Source organism: Drosophila biarmipes, chromosome 3L (genome assembly GCF_025231255.1).
Source record: "Drosophila biarmipes strain raj3 chromosome 3L, RU_DBia_V1.1, whole genome shotgun sequence".
Classification (NCBI taxonomy): Eukaryota; Metazoa; Arthropoda; class Insecta; order Diptera; family Drosophilidae; genus Drosophila; species Drosophila biarmipes.
In genome coordinates this window covers 729,689-742,540 of record NC_066613.1, presented here as the reverse complement: position 1 = coordinate 742,540, position 12,852 = coordinate 729,689, and the positions used below count along the sequence as shown (strand labels likewise).

The following is a 12,852-nucleotide window of genomic DNA, read 5'->3' as shown; positions in this document are numbered from 1 at the left end:
CCTAGTTCCATAATTAACATCGCTAAAAATTGTATTTTTATTCCTAACATTACTAACAACATCACCAATTATTAGCTTTTCATCTCTAACATCATCGCTAACTATCTGCTTTTCATCACTAACATCATCGCTAACTATCTGCTTTTTATCACCAACTTCAGAAGGATATTCAATACTCTCAACCGTAACCATTTTCAAAGTGTCAAGGTTTAAATTTAGATTACAATCATCCATAAAATCTCGTCCCAAGATTACAGCATGACTCATAGATTCATTTGCCACAATAAGTAAATTAATATGTGCTTTTTTTAAATTTTTCATTAGATAACATAATATAATTCCATAAGTTTTTAGGTAACTTTTGTTTAAACCATAATATGAACTTAAAACTGGTAATTTCGAAATGTCTGGCACTTTAGATATTTTAATAAATGAAATTGGGCTTCCTGTATCTATGAGGCATTCTGCAACTAACCTGGTATTAGAATCGTTTACAAAATTAATTTCAACATATCTTACACATTTGTTTTCGCCCTCGTTCTTGTTTTCGTTTTTCAAGCATTTCGCAACAAAGTGCCCCATCTCTCTGCACGCATAGCACGATCCTTTCTCCCGCTTTGACTTCCTGCACTCATACGCCCAATGCCCTTTGGCATTGCAATTGAAACAACGAGTCTAGTTGCTGTCCTTGGGATCCGTTGATGTCGTCGGCCTGCCAACTCCATATAGCTTTGGCAAGCTAACATCCACAAAACATTGGATATGCGCCTGATTGCGTAGCCCTTGATTGGCGATGCCTTCGATGATGCAGCTCAACATTTCATCTGCATCAATATTAATGCCCTGAGCAAGCATTATCTTATCGTCGGCATAGCTCCCGAAACTTTAGCTTTGTTTCCATTTGCGCCCTTCGAATTTGCGTCGTAAATCCAACTTCGATGATTTTCCCCTAAACGTTGAGATCAGCTCTGCCATTAGGTCATCCTACGGTAGCAACTCGCGGTCTGCATCTGCGGGCAGCCACTCATAAGCTTTTCCCTTTATTTTGCTCAGCATTAGCATCTTTACAAATTTTCCTTTTATTCCGTAAATGGTCGCGATATTTTGCAATTGAGTAGTCCATTTGCGGGCATACGACTCGCCAGAAAACTCACTCAACACCTGTGTTGCCATGCCCAACGAGACGTCAATGCTCTCGTTAAAATTTTCCACCACCGCTTTACGTTCGCTGCCTTTTTGCTTTTCTAGACTGGTCTCCAGCCTGGTTGTGCATGTCGTCTTCTGCGTAATTGTCGTTCCTTCCACCGTCTTCGTTTTGTTCGCCGCCTTTTTCGTTGCTCCGTTTGTCTCTAATTCTGAGAATGCTGCCAGCCACTTCGTTACTCGCTTCACCATCGACGCCGTTAGTTTCGCCGTCTTCTTCGCTGTAATTCCTAATGCCGCCGTCTCGCCTTTACTTTTTTCGCCGTCTTCTTCGTCGTACCTCTGAATGCCACCGTCTTTGCTATTACTTTTGTCTCCGTCTTTGCCATTACTTCTGCCGCCGCCTTCTTTCTGGAAAATTCCGCCGCCGTCTTCGAAAATTTCGTCGCTGCTGTCATTGCCCTTACTTTTATCGCCGTCTTCATCTTCTTTTTGTTTCGCCATTTCATCAACTTTTCCACGAACTTTATTTTACCCTAAGATCAATTCCTTTTTCGTTATGGTTGTTGATAGCTTCAACACACTCGACAACATTTTTAATTGTTCGATCGAAGCGTTATTTAATTCCATTTTAATTTTCTTTTTGTTTGTAATTAATTGGCTCGTGATCGGCCCACTTCTGATTTTGTAGAGGTATAACGTATTCCCCTGAAGTTAAACACCAACACAAATATAACTTCTAGTCTTTTCTTTTATTTAACTTAATTTGGTCTGTTCAGAATCACGGTCGGCGTTCAACTGCCCTCGCTCTCAGCTCACGATCCGCATCAACTAACGATTCACTGAGAGAGTGTGAGAGCGATGAGATTGAGAGAGAGAGTTAGAGAACATTGAGCGGCATCGCACAACAACAACCACTTATTCTTAGAACTTACACGAATGATCTAGAAGGAATACAATAACATACACATACATACATACTACGACGTAGCAACCCTGCTACAAAGACCAGGCAGAGGGGAAAGCGAGCGTTTATGAGCCAATGGAGGCTATTGGATTTTAGTTTTGGATGAATTTTCTTAGTTTCGATATGTAAGTGTTCTGTCTAGGTGAACGCCAAGATGCGTTACATCGTCAGCTCGCGGAAGTGGCGTGTTATTCAGAGTAAACGTTGTGTTTACACTTTTGCGCATTTATTTTTATACGCCAGTACGATAACCACTTCTCCACTACCACGAGATGATCAGCTACTAGTGCTTTTGTCTGAATTGGGCATTTGGACCGACCTATGATGCGGTATCGTCTGCGATTGTAGAATTTCTCGGGAATATCTCGGTGTAAAGGAGAAAGAGAGTTGGACCAAGGGCTTCTACAGAAGAAGATAGTAAAGTCGTTATTGCATTGTTGGCGACAGAGACCGTTGTAGTTGACGTAGAAGTTGCTGTTGTTGGTGCACTAGGTGGCAGAAGCTCGGTTGGAGTTTTGCATTGTTCACTCTATGGCGTTTGAGCGGTGAAAAGCAGGGCAAGAACTAGCTCGCTGGTTTTCGGCGGTCAGTAAACTAGTACTTTCTTGCATTTTCGGTTCTAGAGTATTACTTGTGATAGAGAAATAAGCATTGTTACGGGCCAAAAAGAGACGACGTTTGTTTTGCTCTCTCTGAATTTTTTTTTTTTGCTCGGCACAACATTGAGTTGTTCACAACTAGGAGCTTTACCAACTATTTGCCTCTTGTTCCTGTGATTCTTTACATAGTTCCTGGCGACACTAGAAACCGGTACGGGAGTACCAGGTTTGCATGGTTGGCTTGACGACCAATTGGAGAAGCTGGAGCAAAAAGTTTCACCACTTTTTTACGCTATGGTCAGTGGCAGAATTGCGAAAAGACTTCAGAAACACGGGAGATCAACACATACAGTGTGAAAAGTACGGCGACAAAGCGATGAGCAACGAACCGCCTCAAAACGGCGAAGCTGCCCTGCTGTAAACTCAGCATTGCACTCGGAGTACGAAAAAGAATTCATAGCGAAAAGAAAAAACCTCTGACTACAACGAATGCTTATCGGAGAAGAAATACTGAATATTGACACACAGTTTCTCTTCAATGTTGGAATCGACGTCTTTGGGCACAAGCCTCTGTCGGTCGATCTATGGATTATGACCTTTAGACTTTACAATTTTGAAGTTAGTTAGGGAAGTAAGTTAGGGAAGTAAGTTAAGGAAAGGGTTAATAATATTCATCCTGATACTTTTATTTGATTTAATTGCTTTCTTATTTCATTCAAAAGGAAATTGAACCCCTTGCAATTTTAGTTCGAAACCCGAAAGATCAAAAGAGTTTGTGACGAGGTTTGTCTGAACTATATCATAGGAATTAAGCCAATGTTTCGGATCTGTTGTAGTCATTGAGCGGCCAATCACTCAAGGAGTTTCTAATCGGAATGCCTGTTTCTATCGGTAAACTTAAATTTGGACAAGCTCTCCACAAGTGATTCTTTGAAGTGGTCGGCATTAATTTCTCAATTTACCGGCGTTGATTTTAAAATTTTGTCAGCTGCCATTTATTAACGGACCTCGTTTGAATTAAAAAAGTAAAAAATTATTTTATTATATTTTTTTTAGATTTTTTAAGACATTTTAGAAAAATCAATTAGTCAAATGTAAAGTGATAAAATTATAAATTTGTCTTTCCAATGAATTTTTTGACATATCTTTGGCATCAGGCGTTTAGGAAAAGGAATCTTTGAATGTTAGTTAATTTTTTTTCGGCCTATTTAGTTTTTCGCGAATTGTGGAAACAAAGCTGCTGAAACAAACTTGCGCTGCGCAAGAAGCCCAGGAATCTGCATTCCAAGTTTCACTCCTTTAGCTTTATTGTTTGCGAAAGCTGTATAAGCAAGTTAAGTTCCGATCTATTGACTTTAAAGGGAATACAAAAATTGCTTATTTGAATGCATACGAGTCGAGATATAAGAACAAATATATAGATATATGGTATTCGGGGAAAAGTGTGAAACAGATAAAAGGAAGAGTTCCCCTACCATATATTCTTGATCAACATCACTAGCCGAGCTGATCAAGCATTAACCGTCTGTCCGGGCAAACGCTATGATCTCGGTTGAGACTTCAAACTTTGAATTTTTTTTTTTTTTCGTACGCAGCGCAAATTTATTACGTGATCAAGCCACGGCCACTCTGACGGCCACAAACCTTCAGCTTTAAGTTAAGATTGAGTAGCTAGCACATTCGAAAAATGGCTTTTTAACTTCTGGGATTTTGAAAGTTTAGGTCGGTTTGCGGATACTTCAAACTATTCCATTTTTCACCTAAATAGTATGACTATCACAAGTATTGTTTTAATCTGATATTCCTTCTATATTTTTATACCCGTTACTCGTGGATCTGAAAGTATGTAACAAGTAGTAGAAAGCTTTTCCGACCCCATATTGAGAGATTTAGGCATGTCCGTCTGTCCGTATGAACGCTGTTTGTTTCCATGCTAGGAAATTGTTGTTTATTGATTGACGGTTTAAACTCTAAAATCTGTATGCCGCCCACATATTATTATTATAATTTATTTTATTATAAATTGATGGTATGTGGCGCATTACAATATCGCTGTGCTGCATATATATCTCCATATTCCTTTTGCTCCTCTAAGCTGAGTAACGGGTATTTAATAGTCGAGGCACTCGAATATTGCGTTTTTCCTTGTTGTTGTGGGAAAATTTGGGGGAAAAAAATTGTGGGAAAAAACAATATTATAATATAATAATAATCAAGTCCAGACACACACGCCCAACAAGACGTGTTCCTGCTGGAAATGTTCAACATCTTCGTGTTCCTGCATGTTTGTATTTCATCTAAATATATACATATATGTAATGAATATGTAATATATATATATATATATATATATAGCGGGAAAAAAACTGAGGACAAAGAAATATTTACCTTTAGAACTTATTTTGATGATGAAGAATATTATCAAGGTGCCATTCGCCGTGGGTACCCAAAATATAAACTTATAAAAAATGAAGCCAGGACCATAGTTTGAGAATCTTTTAAGTTTGCCTTCTCTGGAAAACTGGAACAGGCGTCCATAATCGGCGTACATGTGCAATAGGAGATCCTATGCGCAAACTTGATTGACAGATTTTTCCAAGAAAAATGTACCACAAAAGATTTTTTATAATCTCGCTCTAAGGCATGGCTAAACAATTCATACTTTTTTAAACTTTCAAACTTTGTACAACCGCATTAAAGGTGACAATTAAATTCAGAGCTGTTTTTCAGCTTTAAGTGATCATTACATCTACGATAGGTTTAATTTAAATGTAGCTATACTTTGTGTCAAGGAATTCCCAGCTAAAAAAAAGTCGAGAGATAGTATTTAAAGTTGTTAAAAATATTCTCGGCACTTTTAAAATTCATGATAAATTTAACAGTGTATCTGCTTTTAGTAAACTTAAAAGATTGTCCTGCTCATGCCAAATTTATGAGTAATATTTTTGAAAAAACACAATTTTTTAAAATTTGGATTTAACTTGCTGAGCACACCGAACAAAGTTCAAAAATTGAAATAGGTCACTTTAACACAAAATTAAACCTCGCTAGAACTCGGTTTTTATTTTGTAGCAAAGTATAGTTGATGCTCAATCATTATTAAAAAAAAAAAACAAGCTGAAGCGAATAAATGATTTAGACTTCAACATACGGAAACTTTTAGACTTTTTGAAACTTTTTAAGCAATGTTCGGAAAAATTAAATTACAAAAACATCCCACTGTTCACACTTAACATGCAACCTATGTTTTAAAAACTACATCACCGATTGAATCTAGTGAGTTTGAAGCGTATAAAAGTAAAAACCAATAAGAAAAATTTGGCATAACAAAAATGAAGATGATTTGAAAATGGAAAATGATTTATAAGGCTTAAAAGACAGGAAAAACTATATTTTAAGGTATTTAAGGAGTGCCAATCATCTTAAATTATTTCAAAAACTTGCAAGGAATATTTTAAGCATCTCAGTCTGGGGAATATACTTAATGAAATGAGAGCTATGTTGTTAAGCTCTAATTTAGAAAACCTTCTATTTACAAAAAATAAACATGTCTCAAACAAATCAATTTCCTTAAGAATCAAAAATAATGTAAAATAATATATTTATTTTTGAAACGTTTTATTTCAGTTCGGTTCCTTCGCACTCTGATTTTCCTTATTACTGGCTTGTATTACTTTTGATTTATTAGTTTAGAAGTAGAAATAGTAAGCTGAGTAACGTGCTAGTTTCCCTTTTATTTTATCTTTGTCTTATAGAAATTATAGTCCTTATTAGCTAAATAATTCGCTTTCATTTGTTTTCAGGATAACAAAATAAAAAAGTATTTAACTTCCACCCTTTAAGAAGAATTTATATTTGAGGACATTTACAATAAATCGTCATGAAGTTGATAATCGAAATATTGAGATTATTTTTAAGAAGACCGTCTACTAGCGAAACTTTTAGAGCTTGGATACTATCTGCTCTTATGGTACACGGAGCAGTAGCTGGCAACCCGGACGCAAAACGGTTATATGATGATCTCTTAAGCAACTATAATAAATTAGTTCGACCAGTTGTAAATACTACAGATGTTCTTAAAGTATGCATAAAATTAAAATTGTCGCAGCTTATTGATGTGGTAAGTTTAAGTTAAAATTCATAGCATATCTACCAAAAAATGTATATGACTAATATTAATTATATGACCTTGGGAATAATTAATTTTTTCTCAATACTTTAAGAGGGGATCTTGTATTCGTCAATAAATACTTCAGTGGCAAAAGGAAAAATCCCGACCCAATAAATAATATTTGTAATTTCTACTGTAACGAACTACTTTTTTACGTTCTTCTCGCTACGAGATTCGTGCTGCTGGCTCAGTATATTGCGTGTGTTCGTCCCACCAAATTTATACAAAGGTGATATCGCCACTTATAGCCCTCGATGTCTTCGACGGTTCTGGTTGCCTCGATGTACTCTCGCCTCGCTGACGTTGTGCTCCCGTCCTGTAGCTCCCAGAAGATCCTTGCTCGCTGCTTGTCCCTGACGCGTTGACTCGGCGACTGCTTGGCAAGCTTAGGGAAGCGTCACCGTTCTCAGACTAGGGTGAGCAGAATGACGCGCTCTCCGGCATCATTCCTATGACTGCTGCTGCGTGTTTCCTGATAGTCCCAATCGAGTCTTTGGGGCCTTGGTTAGTTCCCCTCTGCAATCATGTCGTCCTTATGTTATCCTTGACGTGTTCATTGTATATGGTTGTATCACAGTGACTTGTAGCATCCATCGAGAATCCTTGGAGTTTTGCTTGATTTACTTTGTATTTGTTCGTACTGAAAGTTGTTAGTGTCGCACAAGCCACGCTCAGTCGATAGAATATTTTTTTCTTCCGTGCTCTCTTACGTTTTGATAAATTTTCGCAACCTCGCGCTCTTATTTTTTTGTGTTTTGTGCCCTTGTGATTTTTGAATTTGATCCCAGTGCCAAATTTACATCGAGGTATTTTTGATATTTTATTTCATTTGTTTGTCTTATAATGGCCCTTGTCTGTCTGGATATTCCAAGAAAAACTGCACACTTGCGTCTTCAACGAAAGACCCCTTTATTTTTTGCTGGCTCTGTGATTCGATGATGCACGTCAAATGTGCAGGATTCAAAGGCAGAGTTAAAGATTTTATTGATCTTAACTCTGGTCTTATGTGGTCATGTGGTTCCTGCAAGGAAATGGTGGTTGAGATGAGCGGCTTTATGAAGCAGACTCCAGACAGCCTGTTGAATATCTCGGGTGCTTTTAGGCAACTCAATGAGGGGTTCAATACCGTCTGTGCCCAGTTTAATAATAAAAAATTATTAACCGAGTCGCCTAAACACAAAAAAGCCAGCTTAACCGCCGTTAATACCACCATGGAATCCAACCCAAATCCGAACTTGGTAGCAGCAGTTCCTGTCGACACAGGGGTAAGCGAACCAACTGTGCCTATGGATACAGCTAGCTCGAGTGTAGCCCATGTTTCCGGAATAAAAGCTTCTGTACTGACTAAGTCAAAGAAATCAGTGCCGACCGTTCCTATAAGTACTGTAGGCACCGTTCCTGGATCTCAGCCTAGTGAGGTTCAGACTGCTGCTGGGAAGCGTAAGAAACTTTCAGTTGCTCCACAAAGGAAGCAATTATTTGTTTCTAGGTTCACCCCAGATACCACATCTGAGGATGTTCTGGAATTTATACGTGAAAATTCCCATCAGAAGATACTGCAGTTGAACAATTTCGATATTCATATGCTCGTAGGATATCTTCTTTTAAAATATTTGCTCCGCCTTACATTTTTAATGTTTTACTTTCTGAAAGCTTTTGGCTTAATGATGGTTTAGTAATTAAAGAATTTGTCCCAAATAAACCGAGAACAAATAACAGGCCCTACAATGTGTCAAAAAACTAAAAAGTTTAATGTTGGCGTATCAAAATGTTAGGGGATTACTTATGAAGCTGAGCTTTATGCTGACTCCTCTGCATTTACAGAAGATATTTTAGCTTTTACGGAAACCTGGCTGAAACCAGGGATATCCGACTCTGAGGTTCTGGCTAATAACTTTAATACTTAAAGGACCGATCGCCACTCACGTAGGGGGAGCGGTGTCCTGATTGCTGTTACCTCTAGCCTAACATCTGAAAGAATTCTCATTCATATTCCCAATGAAATTGAATTTTTAAGTGTGAAAGTTTCTTTGCAATCGTTATCTGTTTTTGTTACATGTTCTTATATTCCACCTGGCTCTGACCTAGTAATTTTTGAGCACCATCTGTTTGCAATAAAATCTGTTTTATCCCTTCTTTCTAACAGAGATCTTTTGATTGTTTTAAGTGACTTTAACCTACCTGATATTTCTTGGTCTCCTCCTACTGACTCATTTGTCGCTGTGCCGCTATCCGCCCACGATTTTATGGATGGCCTTTTAGAATTATAGTTACAGCAAGTAAGCTTTACAAAAAATTCCTTAAAAAGACAATTAGATCCTGTGTTTGTTTCAGACCCGTCTGAAATCACAGTATGTAGAATTGACGCTCTTGTTCTACCTGAAGACCCATATCATCCTACTACCTATCTGATACCCTCTCTCCTTTAGTTTCTCCAACTAAAATGAGATTTGTTCGTAAATGTAACTATAATAAACTTAACGATATGATTTCTCATTATAATTGGACAGACTTGTACAATTGTACAGACATTGAAAGTACCACTGAACTATTCTATACAGTCTTAAATAAGTTTTTTAATGAATGCGTACCTGATGGGTTTTTTTCAAACCTAAACAGACCTCCTTGGTTTACCAATGCGCTTCAAAGACTTAAAAACCCTAAATGAAACACTTCTAAAAAGTATAACCAGTAAGTAACCAGCAGATTTTTCGAAATATGTTGTGGCTCGAACAGATTTTAATGTTCTCAACAGTCATTGCTACTCTATGTATCTAAGCCGATGTAAATTTGTAATTTCAAACGATCCGAAACAATTTTACAATTTTGTTATTGCCAAGCGTAAGGCATCTGCATTGCCTTCATCGGTACGTCTAAACTCAATTGAGGCATCGACGGATTCTGAAACTGCTGAGTTTTTCCAAACTACTTATAGTTCGACAGCTTGGTCAAATTCTAACTACCCTAATCCATTAAATAGGGCATACTGTATTTTCTCCCCTGTAATCACCGAAAGCTCTCTCGTAAGAGATTTAGGAACAACAACGCCAACATTTTCTTCCGGTCCAGATGGACTTCCTGGATGTGTGCTTAAGTTTTATGCGTTAACCATTTGTAAACCGATTCTTAAACTTTTTAATTTGTCTATTTCATCATCAGTTTTTGCTTTTATCTGGAAGGACTCTTTTATTATTCCACTCCATAAAAAAGGTGCGAAGGCTGATGCCCAAAATTATGGAGGTATTTCTAAATTGTCGGCAATTCCTAAAGCATTTGAACGTATTATCACTTCTCATTTGCAACATTTATGTTCCTCGCTTATATCACCGTGTCAGCATGATTTTTTTAAGCGAAGATCGACCACCACCAACCTTCTTGAATTGTCATCTATTGTAATAAATGGGTTTAAGAAAAAAATGCAGACTGACATTGTATATACAGATTTTAGTAAGGCCTTTGACTCCGTTAACCACTCACTTCTTTTATTTAAATTAGATCAGCTTGGGTTTCCTGGTAATATATTACATTGGATTTCAAGTTACTTGAATGGTAGGACTCAGAGGGTTATATTCAAGAATACTGTTTCAAAATTGATCTACGTGACATCTGGAGTGCCTCAGGGTAGTCATTTGGGTCATTTGTTTATAAACGATCTTCCCTAAATCATAACACATTCTCGTGTACTAATGTATGCTGATGATGTTAAGCTTTGTTTATCATATAATGATATAGCGTCGGGATTTAACTTACAGTCGGATGTTGATTGTTTTCATGGATGGTGTGAGTACAACCTTTTTAATTTGAACTTATACGTTTATCAGTTACTTTCTTAGCCGTATATATTCAGTTAACGATTTAGGTGTTCTTCTGGACCCTAAACTTAAATTTAACTGCCACATTATGTCCACTGTTAACAAAGCCATGAGTGTTCTTGGGTTTATAAAGCGTTGGTCAAAAGAATTTGATGACCCTTATACGACCAAATTACTATTTACCTCCCTTGTCCGTCCTTTTTTGGAATATTGTTCGTCGGTTTGGAGTCCACAATATCAAGTGCACATCGACCGTATTTAGTCGGTACAAAAAAATTTCTCTGATTCGCCCTGCGTAGTTTGAACTGGGATCAAAACGTAGGGCTTCCTTCCTACGAGATTATATTACAATTGCTTAATTTACCTACACTTGTAAATCGTAGAACAATGCTTGGTAGTATTTTGGATTGATTTTGATTTTGATTGATTTTACAGATCTTTGAAACCGCCTAACATTCAACGTTCCTGTTAGACTAACACGAAATTATTTTTCTCTAAATTTGCCACGATGTACATCAAATTTTTGTCTGCACGAGCCCTTTCGCGTTCTATGTAACAACTTTAATAAACATTATCATTTAATTTGCAATTCAACATCTATCCCGATATTAAAAACGAATATTTTAACTCATTTGCTTAATTCTTAGTTGTGCCTTTTAGTTTCATTTGTGTCCCGTCTCTATTTGTTTTATGTATGTATCTTCCTCGCGAACTCACATTTTTTGCCCAAATTGATAAAAGGGCCCCGCGCGTAACAGGCACGTGCTTGGTGTCGTTGGGCCACTTGTTTGTACCGTTCGAAGTGCATCAACGTCCATATATATTTCCCGTAGTACCCTTTGAGAATCCTAGGAGTTATCCTTGGAATCTTTCCTCAGTATCCTTGGAGTTATCCTTGGGCTTTTCCCTGAGTATTCATTGGGCATCCTTGGAGTTATCCACGGGCTCTGCCCCCAGTATTTTATGGGCATTCCGCCTTAAAGTTTCGAAGATTTCCCTGAGCTTGTTGGCCTTCTCCCATGGGGTCCCAGTGGGCCGCCGTGTTTCCACGGTCTCTCTGTCGTATAGGGTAATCTTGGTTCTCTGCCTTGGGTACAAATCGCCGGTAGCATGATGCAACGCCCAGGTACTGCCGGAGCTTATTAACCGTTGACGGCGGTTTCCGGATCCGTGCTTATTTCGTCGCTAGTCAATCGATGACCAAGATATAAGAGCTCCTTTTTGAAAAGATGGCATTTTCCGGGTTCTTGGGCTTGGTAGCTGCATTTTGTTCCCGGTACTGTTATCTATGCTTGGCGAACATTTTACATCAAAAATACTTGCCTCAAATTCGAAACACTGTATTTTTTAGTATATATAGCATCTGTTGTGACTGATTAAATTATAACGCTTTTATTCTGACGAGGACTGTCGCCATCTCTTCTGCGCTTAGGAGCGCGCTGCCCACCGCTCGTTAGAGCAGGTGCTTGACAGTTTTGACACCTGCCTTTCATATTCCGCTTCAGTGCAAAGTCCGTTGTTGCAATGGAAGACTTAGGGAAAGTGAATAAAAAAGAATCAAAGATTTAATCAAAAACAACTTCTAGATAATATAATTACGAAGGCCTGCCATGAATTTTCAATGTCGTTCTGATAGTTCCCCATAGTTTAATGCCACGTAAAGCAAACTCGCGGAGAGGACGGAAATGATCTGGCTGCAAATTTCTCAAATTTTTGTCATCTGTCGAGGCTTGCACTCAACCCAGCGTATGCAAGATCGAACTGTTTGACTACAGACTTTCTGAACGTTTGTGATCTAATTACGATCTCAAAGCGAACGTGGATCAACAAATTTGGATGGAGCCGGACATACCTTTGCAAAAATTACGACCGTTTTTTTTTTTACTTAGAATGAAAACTTGGTGATGATGAATAGATCACGCTAAATTGTTGGTAGGACCACTTTCGAATTGGGTTGATAGAATAAAACCCAATTATTTCGCAATAAGAATTTACGCTTTATTCAAGTCCATAGCTCGTGGTCAGGAACAAGAGAGAGAGAGCGAAAAAACGTGAGACCAGACCATCTCAAGAAAAAATATCTTACATGCTATTTAATATACCAAATCATTGTAACTAGCTTTGAGGTTCCTCAAAATCCCGGCCTACCCAGAAACAAAG

The 12,852-nt window shown here is 37.9% G+C and overlaps 1 protein-coding gene across 16 annotated transcripts in view; it reads left to right on the top strand.

Annotated features, from left to right (window-relative positions):
* Window positions 1-12,852, top strand: part of LOC108035863 (acetylcholine receptor subunit alpha-like) — a 604,633-nt gene that overhangs the window by 27,824 nt on the left and 563,957 nt on the right. For all 16 annotated transcript variants that reach the window (XR_007763683.1, XR_007763682.1, XM_050886180.1 and 13 more), the window contains exon 2: window positions 6,513-6,829. Coding sequence is in view for 14 of the 16 variants with exons in the window: in XM_050886180.1 (XP_050742137.1) it covers window positions 6,590-6,829 (240 nt within the window). In the remaining 2 variants the exon portion in view is untranslated. The remainder of the gene's footprint in view (window positions 1-6,512; window positions 6,830-12,852) is intronic.